The following is an 18,947-nucleotide window of genomic DNA, read 5'->3' on the forward strand; positions in this document are numbered from 1 at the left end:
CATTTCAAGTAATGACTATGAAGAGTATCAATATGAATGTCATGTACTCTTACCTGGGTGGGCCTGTCTCATATGGTAGGTGACAGGGTAAGGATGAGATTCCCCACATAGTTCACAGATTGTGTCCTTCTCTGGTCCACCCATGGCAAGCTGTGCCATCTCTCCAAACAGATTCCCTCTTGGTCGCACCTCTGCCTTCTCCCTTTTCTTCTTCTCCTTCTTGGCCTTTTTACTGTCTTTCTCATGTTCCTTCTTCTTCAGGATGGCACTTGACCCTGGGCTTGGGAAAATCATGTTCTGAGTGGCAGCCTTAATAGTGGCCATAGATATGTCCTCCCAAAATGCCACCAGATGCTGTAATGTTAATGGTAAGATTGACTTTGCCCTCATCGAGGGATGAGAAGTCATTTCATATGAAACAGCCTCTCCTTTCCCATCCTCACACTTCTCTGGCAGTGGTGGTTCCTTCAGCATGGATAGTACTTTATTTTTGTTGATGCTGCCCATTTTGGAGATGTCTGGGCCATGGGGAGCAATGTTAAACATGTTCAGTGCAGAAGAAATTTCCAACGAATGACGATTCTTTAACTTGCTCTCCTTCTCTTCAGCACCCTGTCCTCCAAGGGAGCTACGAATGGGAGCGTGCTCTTTGGTTAAGTCTGGGTTGAACTTCAGGAATGAAGAGCAGGCCATAGCATCATGTACAATACCTTCATGCCAGAGGAAAGCTGCAAAGACTGCACGTGCACATTCAGCCACAGAAGGGGACATGGCCTGTTTGGCAGGTTCTGCCAGTCTTGATGAGCTCTCTCCTTTAAACAGAGGTCCAGATTTGTCCTTCTTAGGCCGCGTGTGTCTGCTGGAGGTTTTGCGGCTGACCTTGGGTGAAGAGCGGCTCTCTAGCTCCTCTTTAACAGGCGCTTTGCCGATGCTGAAGTGCACCTTACAGGAGCCTTCTTCTGCATTACGGGCTTCCACATTTTCATCATTGGCATCCTCATTGGAAAGGAGAGCACTGGAAGTACACACCTCCACCACCTCACTGTGGAGATTCTCTTGGGTCACGTGAGGAGAAGGAACACGGTTTTCTGCATTGTTGGTTATTCCTTTATTTGGGTCTTTAGGAGACAGTTTGGGTTTTGGCGAGGTAGACCTGCCTCGAAGTGGCTCTGTGAGTGGAACCTTCTTCTTTCTGAGTGTATCAGGGTCCAGAGTGTAAGAATCTGACTTTGATCTCTCTCTAGGAGGGTCCAGACGGGCTTTAGACGATGGACTAACTTTAGGTGGGACATTCTTGTCATGGTGGGTGGAAGAGGTATGCTGGGATGAGGTGCTAGAGGGGCTAGATCTGCCTGAGGAGGATACACTTTTTTGTTTTGGAGAAGAGGAACGAGATCCGGGATTTGGGGACTCAGCCCGAAGTCCTGAGGTTCTACCATCTGCTTTTAGGGCCTGCAGAGTGTTGTGATTGGGCGAGTGAGAGCGGCTATGAGAGTCAGACCTCAGTTTGGCTGTGTCTGACCGCAGAATGAGGGCTTCACTGGCTGAGAGTCCACCTTCACCCGTCTTGATTCTGCTCTGTTCTGATGAGCGGCTTCCCCTGCTCTCCTGTTTTGGTGAGCGATTCTCCTGACGGTGTTTGGAGGCTGGGGACATGGGCCTTGCACCAGACATCAGGTTCCCACGTTCACCTAAAGGTTAATTATTACATGCAGTTACACCACAAAAGAGGCATAAACGTGTTACAAAAGAGTAATCATTTAACTCTAGATAGGATACAAAAAAAGGGTAAAAATTAAGAATGTAAATGTTAAATGAAGGCCAGAAATTCTGAAAAAGAAAACCAATCAATGAAAGATAAACACTGAGTGAAATATATCTTTGATAAAAAATAACTTGGATGACATTTCCTTCATTAGCTGGGTAATTCAGCTTTGATATGGATGAGAAAAAGCCTGTGGACCATGGAAGAGCTGATGAAAGATGGATTCCAGCCCAGTCCCTGGACCTCTGCTACCACAACCAGATCAAGCAATGGTGGAATTCTCTTATTGGCCTTGAGGTTTCTAACGTCACAATATTAGAAAATCAATAAATAGCATTTACGTTACACTAAAACAAGTTGCTCAAAATGTTATTCATAACCTAAACTACAAAACATTTTGTTCACCACAAAAAAAAAAAAAAACGCTTTCCCTGAGTTCCTACCCACCCTCTGTTCTGTCTGAGGGGGACATGCATGTTGTAATTACCCACCCTTTTGCCTTAGAGCGAGAGATGAGAGAGCAGTACCATGCCCAGCCACAGACACAGAGCTTTTGTGCACACGCTCGCGAGAAGCAAGGCTGCGAGATGAACCATCTACAGCGGAAAACAGTGGCAGGTAAACAACCAAGGCATGAAATGCAAGTGGCCACCACAGAGAGAAACAAAGCACATAGAGGCACTAAAGTCAAGTCAAGAAATTGAAATAGAAAGAGACAAAAAGGACAACGATAGACAGACAGATCAGTGGGAGGAGAGATCAATAGACACTCAAAAAAAAGAAAATTATAAATGGAAGAGCAACAGATTAATAGATTGAGTTTTTAAAACAAGGTAGAGTGAAAATAACCAGGAAAAAAGACAGATAAATAGACAAACAAACAGGCATTTTGGGTCCTATTCTAAAACAGATTCTTTTAAACTTTGGTTACTATGGCTATTTTCTTGTAAATATAAAACCTATGCATAGATGTGATATGTGGAATTATTAAATGATTACTATGATGTGAAATTTTGCACTAACACTGTGTTATAGTACTGAAAACACGAGCTATTGCAGTGAAGTCCTGGGCTGGATAAGGTGGAAAATGCAAAGGTGTCAATCAAGCTTGGATATGCAGATCTCAAATCAAAGCAGCAATGAGGATGATGAGGGAAAAGTAGAAAGAACTTTGCAGCTAAACAAGAGAGCAAGCACAAAAATAAGCACCTCAGTCTGTTAAATTCAGCACAGCAAGACAATCTCCATGTTTCAAGGTCTTGTTTTAAAAAAAACAAGTGAAAAAAACTTAAATAATAAATTTGCATCAGGTGACACCTTAAAAACTAAAGGTGGGTATAAAAGGATCAACACCTGTGCAAGCAAGCACTGTCAGAAGGCAGGACAGACTTACTCAGAAGCTGTGGTTGTGGCTGAGACAGTTGGGAGGGGGACTGTCCAAACACAAATGGACTGTGGACAAGGGAGGAGGAGGAGGAGGAAGAGGAGGGAGGTTGGGCGGCTTGTTCAAATATGGAGGAGGAGGGAGCTGCTGAGAGGAAAGGCCCAGACTGAATGGAATTCAGTATGGCACTCAACCGGTCACCTGCAAACATGAGACAAAGGAAGGGGAAAAACTATAGCTTATACTAAAGTCTGAGGGTTCCAAATGGGAATGAGGGTCATTCAGTGCTTATTTTCAATCATTCAGTCCCCTCCCATAACTGAATGGATGTGGAAAATTGGAGAAGCTGTTTTGGCCATCTATAGTTTCAGAAATAAAATGGGTGACACGAGTCTGTGTAAATATAAATATAAGGAAAACTATTGAATTATAACTCTTGAACAGGATTTTAGTAAGAAAATTTAACTGGACAAAACCTCTTAACTGATTGCCACGAGGCTAGAAACCTCACTTACTGAATGGCATACTGTACGATACAACTGTAAATTCTGATTTCAGATTTTGAGTCTGTTTGAGTTCTGCTGTAGTTGTATGCTCTATAATCCTGACTCACAACTTCTTCAAAGCAATATCATCTCAATACTACTTTGTTGTCAAAATACCTCCAACTGGCAAAAAAACATTTACAAAAATGCAACTAAAATGAAAAAAACTGCATTTCCAACCAGAGCAGTTTGCACTATTTTCAAATTATGCAAACGACATTTCTGCTTTAAGAAAATGATAACAGTTAAATAGAAATTTTCAGTCTTCTCCCATTTTGCAAACGGTAGAAAACATATACTGAGGGGGAAGAAGACGCAGCAAGGGGTCTCCTCCTATGCATTCATTTCACAAGTCTAAATTGGAAAACGCTGGCTCATTTACATAACCACAGTTCTCAGCGTAGCATGAGCGTCTCACATTGGGAATATCTTTCATTTTAACAGGTTGATGCCCTTCATTCTTGGCTCACAAGTTTCACAACTCACTTATATTTCTAAGGAAACAGCGATTATGCAAATACTGTTTGTAAGTTATGGCAACAGGAGCGATAAGAGTGGCATGAGGGCCAGTTATTGGTGGTGGGTTTACCCAATGCAACTTTCATATAGCATGAAGCTGCTTAAATAATACTCAGCTAATAACCAACAATATGTACCAACTGAATGAAAGCACACCGACTGGCCCATGCACACAGACAAAAATATGCCTGACACTGCAGCAATGTTAGGCATGAATTGGCAACAGTAGACGCATTAAAGCATGCATGAACAAAAAGAGATGGTAGATCAGAGACAAGAGAGAGCACCTATATCTTAAAGAGGTTAACTGACTCATTATAATTGCATTTACGTTGTGGAGGTTTTGCAATAAATTATGAAGATTAAGTTGTTTTTAATGCCCTAGGGTTTCTATTGAATAAGCAAAGTTTCAGTCCAAAACATTAAGAATGAAGAGAAATCATATATACATTGTAGTTTATAGAAATAAAACAGAAAACAGTCAAGAGGGCAGAGTAAAGTAAGAGATGAGCTATAGGCCAGCAATGGAAAATGTCCCTCAAACTCTTGGATTGAAGGCAGAGGATTCACAAATGAAAAGCATAAAACAACATGTATGTGAAAAGCAAAGTGATATGCAGTTTTAGGATATGTTTGTGTGTTTGTGATGTTTTAAAGCCTAATATTTGAGAAGATGATCTCACCTTTATTGTTGGAGATGCCATAGTCAAAGCCCTGGGCTCCATTTGAAGTTGCAGCTCTGTTGAAGGCCTGCACAGAGAAGGGGCTGGGTGGGGGGGTCTGGGCCCCATGCTCGAGCAGAGCTTGTTCTATAACAGCAAATCAGAACATACATCTTACAAATGATCACACTGTGACGTTCATCAATATTTCAGCTTTAGTATTGTTGCTTATAATCAAGCCCAAATGGAATCTGCAGATTTTTTTCCATGGTTTTTGTTGATGTTAGGGGTTTATTCTGTTTAATATGGCTGTTTTCAGAAAATATGGGACTTCATACAACATCCAACTGAACTCGAATGATCAATTATAGGGCTTTTAAAGAATATTTCACTAGAACCATTGAATTTTATCACCCATAACTCACAAATTAAACTCACTAAATGTTTTAGAACTCTGTCACACATTTTTAGGGCAGATAAGTATTAATACTGCCTTTGTTAAAATTCTGCAAAAAATCTACTAAGTCTTCTATAAAATTTTGAGCGAAATTCTGCAAGTACAGATTATGTGTGGATCTGGGGGTTGAGAATAATGCAAAGAGTCAAGCTAAGATATGGCTTACCATCATCATGTCTAAGGTACTGGTTTCCTCCACGGTCTCTGGCCAGTGACCAGGCCTCTCCTTCATCGCTCTCACAGAACTCCACAACACTGTTCTTATCCAGCTGTACCCAGGTTCCCTCCGAGTTGACCACCTGATGCACAAAAACACTCTTTATCTACTCTCACACACTGGACGCCTGTCGAACACAGCACATACACACACACTCAGTCTAGCCCTCATCTATCAGAAAACAGTCACACCCACCTATTTTCTATTACTGCGAAGACAAAGCATGACACGAAACCCTATCACAATAGATCACTCACATGCGAATATTCAATTGATCTGATTGACACAAATAAAGTCCACAGTAGGAGATCACAAGAATTTGATTTTGTGTATCAGCAGACACTGTAGGACAAAACTGACGTAGCTTAAATAAATAAAAAACTTACTCTAAAAAAGGGGTAGCATATTGAAAGGTAAATGCATGAGGGTGTTTTTCCTCAACTCCCTGAAATATTATCATTTTAGAAAAACAGACACAGATGGAAGCATTAGTATATGCAGGCTGCACCTTTCAGAAACAGATAGGGCATTCCAGTACAGGCTCAAAGAGGAAACTTTTGAACAGCATGACACACCACAGTAGTCAATGACAGGTCATATCCAAAAGAGGGGTGGTTCCACATCCTCACCAGATCAGAGACAATTTAGAAAGTTCAAAGTACCAGTTATTGAGAGTATTGTTAAAAGTGCAAGAAAGATACACTCAAGGCACAGAATGGCTCCAGCATTTTGTGATCAGACTTCCACTGAAGTCTTCAGTCAGCTGAATGTGACACCCTGAAACTGCAATGCATTTACAGACAAACTGAAATTAGTCAGAAAGCACGCAAAAATGTTGCAGCCACAGTATTTGATAGGACCCCAACAAGCAGATAAATAGAGAAAACACACCCAGAAGCACCTGATGAATTCCCCTTTGAAAGAAAAGATAGCATACTTCTCATTCAAAAAATTCAGTTTAAGAAAAAGAGGGAATCTGCTTAAGAATTAGGGCCTCAATCTGACAGCAACAACTTAAGCTCATTATGTGATCTAAATTGACTGATTTATTCCATTACATCTCGAGCCACAAAAAACACAAAGCATTATTTGGGGTGAGTGCGTACCTCGCCTATGGCCTTGACCTTGTTGCCAAGAACTAACATTCCAATGGGGATACCCCTAAGGTTTGGGCAGCTTCTGATGTTGTGACCAGAGGGGCCGGTCTTCACTACCTTATAAAGCCCTGGGCCGCCGCCCTGCCCTGCCCTGTTCTGCACCCGAATGGGGGCCTCGTGGGAAGGGCAGCTGCTCACCTCCTTTACGTTCTCCTCCGACTGGCCCCTGACCTCCTGCAAGAGGTAAGAATATGAATAAAATCAGAGTGCAGTAACACCTCAACAAGTTGCCAAAATTTGAATAATCAGTGCTAGAGTTCAGTTACTAGTATTCTGTGAAAAACATTGGGAGAAAATGACTGTTAGCAACAAAATGGGGCACTGTTATCAGAGAGTGTATGATCAGCGATGCTATCCTGTATAAATCAAGATGAAGTTTTAAACATTTGGCCTGAGTCAGAGAACCCTAACTGATTCCTTATATCAAACAAGTCTATAAAAGTCGCTGTATGATCTTAAAATCTTTGCACACCTCAAGAACTTGATTACTGTGAGATGAGTTTCTGTGGTTTACAATCATACCATATTGCATAACAAGGATGCTTTATCATATGCATAGATCTAAAAACCAAACCATATTGTCCCAATCTTTAAATGCATATCTGGTACATACATCGCAAAAATACTTGGTTTATAATTAGATATTATGAAATAAAATAAACGCTCGACAAACAAGAAAAGTAATTAATATTTCATACAATATTTTTTAGATGCAATTAAAATAATGACAGACAATGTTTCTATTCAAATTAAGTGTAATGTTAATTTATTTCAAGCTCTAAAAAGGAAGCATGCTATGACACACAAGGATACATGACTATACATGACAAGCCCTTCAAACAAGACCTCATGCCACAGACTGGACATTTGTATCTTCAACCCCATGCAACATACAAGTCTGAGTAATTACTTAAACTCCTTTGTGGTCACTGCAGGTGTCAATAGAAGCAATCGTTTCTCATGTATCATCACCATCAGAAGTCAAAATGAACAAAACAAACAACCATGCAACTATGGTTTGACCTAGTGCGCCTAATTTTCATAGTGTGGGGAGTCTACAAAGTTACAAGGGGTTCAAGAAGACAAGCAGAGTAACAGACAGATGATTCGCTATGGGGCAGTCAAGCTATTTATCCCTCCTTCATATAACTCACCTGTGGTGGAAATATAGTTAAGGGAGTCCACGACAAAAAGCCGATATCCCTGACTCCTTGGCTAGCATTAAAGACATTCTGAGCAACAGATTGTGAGACAGTCAAGAAACAGTAGATGACTCCAGAGAGGAAAGAAAACAGGATGGGGGAAGAGCTGACGTATTTTTTTGGAAGAAAAACTTTTTGGCTCATGTCTTCCAACATCTGAGATTAATTGAGACAGTGAAGAAGAGAGGGCAGGATCTGACTGGTGTCAGACAGCCCTGTCAGTGAAATCATGGAGCACTGATAAAGGGGACCATGAGAAATAGCAAATACAGGCATAGCCTGTCAGATCTTAAATAAATGAGAGTAGGATCAAATACTGAAAAAATACAAAACCCATCTGCAAGGGTAAAAAAAGGATTGAAACTTCACTCCAAACAGCTCGATCGTAATTCTCCAATCCATGATCAAATGACCTCAAAGGATTAGGCAAATAAATATATTAAAGAAGAAACTTCCAAAAAAATTCCCCACTTGGATAATGTAGTGTGTCATGCTGTTCAGACAGAGACCTTACATGGAAGCCTCCTAGCACCTATAACATCCCAATGCAAGGATGGAATTGTAGAGCAGTAGAGGTACAATTTCCCATTGAAACTTTTTGTGGACCAGGGATTGCTTCATGACAGAAAACCACCTCAGTATTAACATGGCATTCAAGATACTGCCTTCACAACTGCAATACCACAGCAAATGTTAATGTCCCAAATTATAGCCAGTCACCTTCCTTTGATTTTACTGCATAAAATGGCGGTTTATATGGCATGGAGCAAAATGTGAGAGAATAACCTTTTCGTCGCATGCTACAGTGTGTTTATGAATTGTGACTGAAGAGCAACATGGAAAATACAACTAGCACAATGGAAACTAACCGTTTTACCACAGAATGAAATTGCTCCTACTACCTTTCTCCTTGTTTGTCAATTCCTGCATTGGGGTTCACTTCAATGCTTCAAACATGTCAGCATTTCTAAGTGTCGTGTCCAACCAAACACATGATGGTCATGTTATGGTAAACCTTCTGCCTTGAGTTAATGCATGCACGCTCCCGGCTGCTGTTCCTTTGCACATTCTGTTAGTGAAAGTTTCATACTCAGTGTTGCTTGGATATCATGCAAGTGAGCACCCCAACAATCATATTTTGATGGTCTGAAGTTACCATGCTTTTGGGGAGTGGGTGCCAAACACTAGATACTCCTTAAAATGGTGATCATTTAAACAACAAAGATGATCGTTGAGTTTTTCCCCAAATGAACAGCGCAGGAGCCTCTGCAATTACTAAACTGAGTCAGACAGCTCAGTGGGCCTTCTACTTACGTCAGCTGGGACCAGTAGGCTCCTGCCCAGGTGCTGGTTAAAAGAGAGGCACCAGGCTTCAGTGTACCCATTCATGCTGGGAACGTACTTCTTAACTGTTTCATCATTGAGCCTGAGCCACACACCATCATCATTGTGGATCTACGGGAAAACAAGCAACAGAGCAGAGCAGAGCCATTCCACCCTGTTACTATGGAAACAGGAGGACCAGAACCCTCACACACAACACCTCTGAGGCTGCAGGAGAGACTCAAGTCAAATTAGAGGATAGCAAGTTAAGGTTACTGCAAGGTGTAGTTAAGACTTACAGAGAAAGTGAATAGCGCTGTTACCAAAGGGCGGAGTAATTGTGCAGATAAAAGTAAAACATTTTAGTATACTTTGAGTTTGCCAATGGAAATTTTGTTTTCATATGTATCACATGCTTTAGCTTTGCTTTTCAAGTATCTGAACAATATTTTCTGCAGCCTCAGAGTGTCAGGCAAGAGTATGAAGCAAAATAAATTCAGAGGAACAAATTTATAAGCTTTGAAAAAAAAGCAGTAATCAATATTGAGAGAGGTAATTACACAGAGAACATTGAAATCATCAAAGATGACTCAAATCACTTAAATCCTTTTAACTACAAGAAAAATAAGATTACTAAAATAATGATTGTATTTGACTGATTTAAAGAAGAAGAAACACAGAATAGAATAACAGAATAATAAGAGTGGATAGCGCTCCAGGCTAGTTAAAATAACTAATAATAACAACTAATATTCTGCCTGGTCTAGAGTCAATTACCTCGTCAATGAAAGTGATGGTGCCATTGACATGCACTATGCCTATCTGTTCACTCTGCAGGGAGGGGTGACTACGCACACGTAGGCCTGCGCTGTCCTTGGACACAAATTTGCGGACCTGAGAGAAGCAGAGGGGAGATGGAGACTGTGAGCGGCAGGAGCAAAGAAGAGAAAGAATAAAAGAAACTGCAGCAGGAAGAGAAAGAGGAGGACGCAGGACAAGTTGACGGTAGGAGATTGCATGCATTAACCCACACTGAGCTTGCCTCTGAGTATAAAGATACACAAAGCGACAGAACAGGGAGAATTCTGGACTTCTATTAATGATAGCACCAAATAGATGAAGTTGATAATCTTTCATCTATATCTAAATTGGCGCTTGGTAAACAATGGAGCGTGTGTTCAGAAGGGATATACAGTGTTGATTTAATGCACATATTGTTGCTTGTTTCCCCATTTAAGTCTACAAAATCTCACATCACAAAAGGTTTACAACGTAGGTTCCGGAAAATGCCTCATATTGGTTTAATGCATTCATCTTGTTTACAGTATATTTCCACTGACTCATTTTATTTCTTTTGTTTTCTAGTGAGTCATTACTTTTACAGCCATTCACTCAGTACTATGACTGACCCTACTCACTAAGTGCCACTTCTGTTTCACTGGTTGGCGATGCGGCTAAAAGACTACAAAACAAACTCATCAGGGGGATCAGCTGAGGCATATCAACTAATCCATCCTAATGGGCAACATTCTCACAAGCAGTTACTTATTTATGCATTCAACACAACACATCAACACCTATGTGGAGGTCAAGGCAAAATTAGCATAATCAATTAACCTGTCGATTTCCAAAACAGCAAGTTCACACTTTGACATTGTCTGAAATTTCAATATTATTCAATTTACTGTCATAGACACAGGAGTAAAATCTGCAAATTTGCACATTTTCATTGAGAAACTGCTCAAGGCCCACAAAATATCCTGCAAAAAGAACTTCTCCCAGTTAACTAAGTGATTTAGCAAAGATGTCAATTTGCAATACAAATGTCAATACAGGCGACACTGTGACAATGATATTCATGTTTCAAAAGGATTTTTATTGCAGCTTTTAGGTAATTCTTTAGTTTTATGGTTGTAGCAAAAGACAGGGCAAGGTATTTTGTCTCCGTGCATTGTTCTGATAGGTGTTTGCAAGTGTGCTTATGGGTGTGTGCATGTTCCCATCCAAGGTCATGCATGCTGCTTAAAAAATAGGCTTACTTTGCTGGGCTGAGGTTCAGCTTTTGGTTTGACCATCTGAGTGCCGGGTGGTATCATGCCTTTTGGAGGGTCTTTGACCTCCACCTCCAAACCAGCATCTAAAAGAAAAGCCAATGTAAAACTCAACAGTGTAAAGAAAAGAAAGGAGTTTGTTTATAATATCACCATAGGTAAAGTTACTGTAGTCATTTGAAAAGCATAGTTGTGTATATAATACAAATATAAATGTGCGCAAATTCAGGCGGAACTACTGTATCTATAAAGACGAAAAGGAGGAACTGCAAAGGCAATAATATAATACACATCAGGAAATGTCTCTAACCTATATTTCAGCACACACAGAACACAAACTATCTGTAAGTTTAAGCTGCATTTGACAACTCTAAGTGCTTTTTCCTTTCAAAATACAAACTGAAGCCAAACGTGCCCCTTATTACATGAATTAATGGACATCATTGCATATCCTTAAGTCTCTGTGACAAATAAAGCCAGACTGCTCCAACAGACAGTCATATTGACATACCTATTTCTATGCCATCGATTGTGACGTGGATTGTATAGAGGCCTACTGCTCCTGGAGTCCAGTTGGCGCTGTAGGTTCCATCAGTGTTGGCACGAATCAGCATGTTCTCACTGGGTCTGAGTTAGAATAATCAATAAGAATATTGTATCTCGCTGAAAGAATGTGCTTTATTCCTACATTTCTTCACTTACCTCTTCGGGGTGGGGGAGGCAAAACGCAGCTCTTCAAAAGAGTAGTTTTCATACGCCTACAAAAAACAAAGACAACAAGTAATTGATCTGAACCCAATATAATTATTCAAAATTGTAATAAATTACCAATTTACAGGTCTGTAATATGCATCTGAGCACTTTGGGACATATACAAAGCTAAAAGCTAATATTATTAATTTGCATGTAGTTAATTTCCCAGTTTGTGATTAATAAAATCTATCTATCTATCTATCTATCTATCTATCTATCTATCTATCTATCTATCTATACTAACATACCCAGAGGTCTACTAAATTCAGAGATGTCATATCTACACATTTCCTATAGGTGGCATAGGTTGTCAGTGGTTGCAATGTATCTGCATTGAGCTTGTCAGAGATTTATGACCCAGTTGCATTAAGCTAACCTTCATCATGGTAATAGCAATGTATCGAGCCTCTTTCACAATCATTGGCTCGTATGTAGCCTCTAGTTTAGGCATTGGTAGTCCTCCGAAAGTTAGATCAGGTCCAGAAGATGAAGGAGACGAGCTTCCAGGGAGCCTCTGAAGCTTCTTCACATTCTCAGGCTGCATCGACTTCTTCTGCGACACAGGTACAGCTTTTACCTCCACCTTCACATAAAAAGACAGACAACACCAGTGTCACAGTGGTCAACAGTAACTATTTTGGAAATTCCACATCACCAGTGAATACTGACATTTTCGGTCCTATAAAATATGCATGCCCTACGTACGATAAATGCTAAATCAATTGTCCTGACCTTCATGTTTGGAACATGCACCACATCGCCATACTGGTCTTTGGTCTGTACAACTACAGTGGTTGGCCACCCACAGCGTATGTCATCTTTATTTAGGATCAAAGATGTTTTCTGGGGGTCTGCGTAAGAGTCTGGCTGCAGCCACCTAGAACAAACAAGGGGAGAGACAAGGTAGTGAGATACTAACAGACTGCAGGAACAATAAAAACAACTGGACACGCACAGACAGTAAAGACTACACAATAAAAAGATATTTCTGGAAGGTAAAATGAACATTTACTGTATTGCTCTTACATCTGCAATGTACTTATCTGCAATATATTTATACATTTAAGACAGCACCTAGAACATTTACCTGGCTAACCGTCCACCACTTGAGTTTTGTACGCAGGTGATGAAATCTTCCAGGAAAGAGTGCTCATTGGTTTGGAGATGCAGCGGGAGATTCCCTTCCAGGGCCTCCAGGATAGTGGGAGAGTGTGACAACGCCAGGCCTTTCCCCAAAATTCCTGAGTGGGCCTTACACACCTGTGTAAGATAATAGAAATGCAAAAAGAAATATGAAATCCAATTAACTAGATCACATTTGCTGCTAAGAAGAATTCCTGAATTTAACAGATTATGTACCTGAAGAGAGGCTTCCTCAAGAATCTCAAGATCCTCTTCTAATTCATTTCCTGGAGAAAAAAAAAAGGTTTTACAACAAATTAACTACTCAGTCAAGATGACAGGCATATATTATTCCCTCAACGCAGTCATGTGAAACACCCTTGCACTCTTTTCCTTACCTATAGGGAGTGCCAGGTCTTTCTTCATCAGAGCAGCAGCACACACACTGCCCAGATAGGCCAGCTCTTTTTCTAGTTGGATGATACCCTAAAACATTCCACATTGTCATAAAGGTAAAGATCATATACAGAACATAAGCTCTAATCAGTATTCAGACACAAAAATATTGACCAGAAGTAGGAATTAGGAGAATCTATTGTCTATACCTCATCAGGGCCAGGGTTGAATTCATATCCCACAGCCACACACTTGAAGCCATAGAAGCAAGCTTTCTCATCCTTCACATAATCCGAGGCAGTTTCCAATGAAAACAGAACTTCGTTCCCTTGGAGTGCAGAAAAAACAATAGTGGATGAAAGGCAATCATCGGTAAACTAATGGCTGCTATGACAGGTGGCTTAGTCAAGCATTAAGGAGATATAAGCATGAGGATAATAAAAGACCAACAAACTGCAACTGGGTTGTCATTGCTGAATCCAACATCTAACGACACATTTCACTATAAACATTTGACTCTTAGGCTTATTAGACTTTCTGCAGATCTCCATAGCTTTGATTTAAAAACATCTAAATAATGTTAACACAAACACCTTAATCTTATTACTTCCAGAAGCTTCTACATTTATGAAGCCCATTTATTCACCACATTACAAGATGCTGGACTGAGTGTACTCTGATGAATAGTGCATGTTGATTTCATTTTGTAATTCTATCATGCTGTGATTGATACAAGTTTTTCACCCAAAACACATCAAAAGCCAAAGTACCATTAACATCATGAACCAGTCAAAAGTGCATTTGAGGTATTTTAAGGTCTGCAAACAGATAATAGGATTTTTAGCTTTTTAAGGAAGGGTGGAAAACTTGATTTATACATTTGGCAAACATGCCATGCTTTACCTGGCAGTACAAGGACAGTGGTTGGCCAGCCTGTGGAGCCAGAAAACTTTTTGAGCTCAGTCCACGTATTGATAGTATCATGAATCAGAGGTTTGCCTCCCAGGCTGGCCAGGTGAAGGGTGCGGCTTGGGATGAGCAGACGGAGGACATCCTCTGGCTGTGCAGTTCCACACTGTGGGTCAAACTCAATAGTGGTCCAGCGAACACAGTCTGGGAATGATACCTGAGGGGATAATTAACATTTGTTTTAACTTACATTTTTTTGGATGAAGACACTGTCTAAGCAATTAACATACTAATTAAAACTTTACCCTATATTGTGTGACACCAGCTTGCTTATAAGGGTGGTCACTCTCAATCACTGAGTAGTGGTTTGAGGTGGTACAAGCTGACAGGCCCTGCTCTGGCTGGTTGCCGGTGGTGCTGTCGGTTGACTGGTTAGGGTTGAAGGTGGGTGGAGCATACTTTTGGTTAAGAGCAGAAACAGCTGGTAATAACTCTTGAACCAGTCCAAAGACCTCAACAGCAGCCTGGAGAAGGAACAAAAATAATTTGACTAACATGTCACATCACAGACAAACCATTTTGCAGTGAGAGAAGACAAGAGTACTTACCTTAGGTACAGATGCAGCCACAGGTCCAATGTAGGCCAAGATAAGGGGTAGGAGCATTGAGAACAGACTAGAAGAACTTAAAAGCTCTGGAATATCATCCACTAAAAAAGACAAAGGACACATAAAATTGGAGGTTTAATTTACCCACACTCCATTAGATACCAATGCTTTATACAGGGTACATGTATTTGCATACGGGCCAAGAAGTACATGTGACTTTGTTGATGCCCTGATGTTAATACAGAACAATGTTGAGTGTTTGCTGTTTTAGAGCAGTTTTATGTTTTTCTCACTTCCAATGAAACTTACCCAAAGTTCATAATTGGAGCTGTTTACAACACTTTTTACACAAAAATTCACTAAATGTACTCTTCTGAAGCCAGATCTTGCTAAACTAGGACATACCCATATTAGTTCGAAGTCACATTAGCAAAAACAATTTTATTTTTCTAAAAGTAGATATTTTTCATTCAAGAAGATATCACTTCAGTCATCACATCACATTATAACATGGTTGCATTAGGGGGTTTTGATCAGTACAGTTTTTCACAGATGCTTTAAGATCTATAATTCAGACTGTTTGAAAGCCTATTATAACACAGGTCTAAGATTGGCTCTTACCATCAACAGCAAAAGCTCTGTGAAGAAGGTCTTTTGCAGCTCTGACCACAGCACTGACCACAGAGAGAGCTCTGCTGCAGTTCTTGTCCTCCTCATTGGCTTTGCTCAGCAGCTGTGACTGGAGATCTCCATCATACTCACTCCTTCATTAACAAGATATATCACAAGTCAGAAAAAAAACAACTTTCTAACATGAAATATTAGAAAACACTAGGATTGTCTTTACCTGTAGTAGAGAATCTGTGGAATCTGTCCTCTGGTCTGGTTGGTCCCATTGCTACTCAAACTGCAGGTGCTGAATGTGAAGGATACTCCATCAGCGCACTGCACTGTAGTCATACCTCCATCTCCATTGGCTGTCCGGCTGCCATAGTTTCTCAGTCGAACCGCATACTTCACCCCCTCCTGCAGGAAGAAAAATTTCATCAATAAATATGCATTTTAAACTGTCAAAATGGCTCTATTCCCACAGCATGTTATATGTTATTTTCTTCAGACAGTACCTTAAGTGGCACAGCTTTGTCCAGGCGTATCTCTGCAATATCACTGGGAGAATCATCTGTGCTGTAGGTGCCCTTCACTAGTTCTAGAGACGTCCACCTATGGGAATGTGCTGAGTCTCCTGGGTGCTCTGTCTGTGCCTGGACGGTAAAAGGACCACGGATAACAAAGCAGTGAGACACCAAAACTTGAAAACTAGTCAGTTATACCAGAATAAACAAAAGAAGATTAATTATGTCTTACATCATCAGCAAGCACTTCTAGTTCATACTCATGGATGCCCCCTCCACCGTAGACACACACACCAACCAGGACAACACCTGGTTTGTCCACAGTGAGGCAGATGGCATCTGGAGACCCGTTGCCTGTGTTCCAACTCCGGCCTTGGCTTGTTTTGGTGAAACGGTTAGGAGATGCTTTCACCGAGTGGAGCGAGTTTAGTCCATCAACCTAATGGGACACATTAAGAGTTGTATGAAAACATACTTACATGACCAAATAAGATTCAAAAAATACAGCAAAAGAGAAGTGTGCAAACAAGTTCTGATGGAAATGTTTGTAAACAAAAGAATCCTGGAAATGTATGTAATCTGCATTAAAGATTATACAATATCAAGAAAAAGGAGCCTGCATATAGATGGTAACATTTAGAAAATGCTGTGCAACAACCAAATACTAAAAATGTCTTTGGAAACCATAACAGGGCAAACAGGGCTAATGGACTGTCTGAATATAATCTCTGAAATAAGCTAAACAAAATATTTCTTACAATCATTGCTTGTGAAACATGGGTTAATAAGAACTATTACTATTTATATCAGCATTCTGTCTTCAGGGAACCAGACACAGCTGTGAAAGGACCTATGTAGGTCCCTCTGGGGAAGAGGAGTTGTTTCCCTGACAACAGACTGGGGTGAAAATTAGTGGTAATAAGGGCTGCCGCTGAGTTATGGTTACTATAGTAACAATAGCTAAAGAGACTTGACAGCACAACATGGGTTTGCATGTGAGCAGTAATTAAATAAAGAGTGCAAAAAAGGGAGTGTGACAGACGTCTGTCCTATCAACTTCATGACTCATCACACAGTTTATGTTGGTGGTAAAAGTAAACATGAAAACAGTCACGATGAAGAGTTACCTCATTAACAAAGTGAAGTGGAATGGGGAAGGAGGATAAGAAAGGTATGAGGAAAGGAACTCTAGTCACAAAATTCGGTTACTTGTCACCCATTTAATTTTTACAATCCATAAAAATGAAATAACTACCCATAAAACAGAACAAGATAGAGGCTTAAAAAATGTTTAGGATGCAGTTTAGTTCATGAAGGAAAATGTTCAGAATAGGATTCACTTTCTAAAGGAAACAATTAAGTAGAAAGTGTTTACCTCAGATCCTAGGGCAGAGGCAGTGAGTTCAGAGACGATAGATGCCAGCAGGCCACAGGTGTTAGAAACCAGGTGTGGAGAAAACAACTCCACCTCCTTCCTCAGACTCTTTCTCACTGGTAGCACAACAATCACCAGCATCTTCTCCAGGACCTCCCGGAAACTGGTCATGCCCATCAGATTCTCCTCAGTCTAAAAATAAATAAATAAATAAATGAAAACATCTAACAAAGTACTTCGGTCAAGTCTGCTGTTTTTAAATGTGCTTTATAAATAAATTTGGATTGGATCTGTTTTCTGAAGGCGCTGCCCATATGCAGCATTTTGAAGTAATGATACCTGATGTGAACATGGTACAAAAACTCACATGGCTTAGTTTTTCCATATGGGCCACCAGCAGGGGAAAGCGGTGAGCGAGGGCCGAGTCATTCTCTGTGCTAACTTGTTTAACTAGGGATCGTAGCAGCACTTCACCATCATATGCAATGGGCAGGATGGATGTCAGCTTGACAGAGGTGTTACACAGAGCTGACATTACAGCTGCCAGCAGGCGGCTGCTGGATGTGCGAAAGTTTGCCTCAGCAATGTCCTGGGGAAAAAATATGACGGGTGATTTTCAAGCCATGACACCAATTTTCAACTTCTTTAAAAACCTAGACAATATAATGTTATCTACTGCTAAATTCACAAAACACATTTACATTGAGAGACTGAAAATGAAAATCACTCAGGATACTTTTTATAATAATTTACCTGGTCTAAGCAGTTGAGCAGGTCGCAGAGGCAGGCCCACTGCAGCGCTGGGGTTGGGTAGAATGAGTGGAAGCAGGCAGTGAAAGTGTTGTGGCACTCCTGTAGCACGGCCTCTAGTAGAGTGAGAGGCTGAGACAAATAGCCTTGGGGGTCATTGTCCAGCTTGGTCAAGCAGTTGTCCATCCCTTCTGACAGGATCTTCTTCAACAGACTGCGTGTCTTTCCCACACACTCTGCCAGCTTGCTTGACTCCTCCACTACAGCTTTGGTGCTGGCTGGAAACCAAATGACAGAGACAACAGCTTTGTATTATATCAGAATTAACACGTGTATGTACTGTAGCTGTAAGTAATGTGTATTGTTGTGTTAAGTCATGGAATATAACAGTTCTGAAACAAAGGGGAAATCCAGGATAAAAATACTCAAGTTGTGGTTCAGTTTATTTGTTGCATGTGACTATTGTTTTATTTACATTGGTACTTAGTTAATACATAGACTTGTCTTAAAAAGATATTCATGAAAAATTAATTTATGATGTTATTCTACCTTCACTTTATTCTTTCTTGTTCTTGTGATTAAAAACTGTAGTTGATTTAAAGAAGCCCATGATTTTGAC

General features: G+C 40.4%; 1 protein-coding gene across 17 annotated transcripts in view; it reads right to left on the reverse strand.

Moving 5' to 3' along the window:
* mycbp2 (MYC binding protein 2) overlaps nt 1–18,947 on the reverse strand; it is a 64,182-nt gene that overhangs the window by 11,996 nt on the left and 33,239 nt on the right. For 4 of the 17 annotated variants that reach the window (XM_030124844.1, XM_030124839.1, XM_030124842.1 and 1 more), the window contains 28 exons: nt 18,332–18,606; nt 17,946–18,167; nt 17,579–17,770; nt 16,436–16,642; nt 16,195–16,332; nt 15,918–16,096; nt 15,692–15,834; nt 15,071–15,171; nt 14,768–14,986; nt 14,457–14,679; nt 13,763–13,881; nt 13,556–13,643; nt 13,395–13,444; nt 13,123–13,295; nt 12,768–12,912; nt 12,412–12,618; nt 11,985–12,040; nt 11,794–11,909; nt 11,271–11,368; nt 10,009–10,125; nt 9,223–9,363; nt 7,861–7,938; nt 6,656–6,880; nt 5,499–5,631; nt 4,897–5,022; nt 3,159–3,350; nt 2,257–2,361; nt 54–1,691 (listed from right to left, as the gene is read on the reverse strand). In XM_030124844.1, coding sequence (XP_029980704.1) covers nt 54–1,691; nt 2,257–2,361; nt 3,159–3,350; nt 4,897–5,022; nt 5,499–5,631; nt 6,656–6,880; nt 7,861–7,938; nt 9,223–9,363; nt 10,009–10,125; nt 11,271–11,368; nt 11,794–11,909; nt 11,985–12,040; nt 12,412–12,618; nt 12,768–12,912; nt 13,123–13,295; nt 13,395–13,444; nt 13,556–13,643; nt 13,763–13,881; nt 14,457–14,679; nt 14,768–14,986; nt 15,071–15,171; nt 15,692–15,834; nt 15,918–16,096; nt 16,195–16,332; nt 16,436–16,642; nt 17,579–17,770; nt 17,946–18,167; nt 18,332–18,606 — 5,706 coding nt within the window. The remainder of the gene's footprint in view (nt 1–53; nt 1,692–2,256; nt 2,362–3,158; nt 3,351–4,896; nt 5,023–5,498; nt 5,632–6,655; nt 6,881–7,860; nt 7,939–9,222; nt 9,364–10,008; nt 10,126–11,270; nt 11,369–11,793; nt 11,910–11,984; nt 12,041–12,411; nt 12,619–12,767; nt 12,913–13,122; nt 13,296–13,394; nt 13,445–13,555; nt 13,644–13,762; nt 13,882–14,456; nt 14,680–14,767; nt 14,987–15,070; nt 15,172–15,691; nt 15,835–15,917; nt 16,097–16,194; nt 16,333–16,435; nt 16,643–17,578; nt 17,771–17,945; nt 18,168–18,331; nt 18,607–18,947) is intronic. The other 13 variants (XM_030124845.1, XM_030124843.1, XM_030124847.1 and 10 more) reach the window with 13 other exon arrangements.

Source organism: Sphaeramia orbicularis, chromosome 21 (assembly GCF_902148855.1).
Source record: "Sphaeramia orbicularis chromosome 21, fSphaOr1.1, whole genome shotgun sequence".
Lineage (NCBI taxonomy): Eukaryota > Metazoa > Chordata > Actinopteri > Kurtiformes > Apogonidae > Sphaeramia > Sphaeramia orbicularis.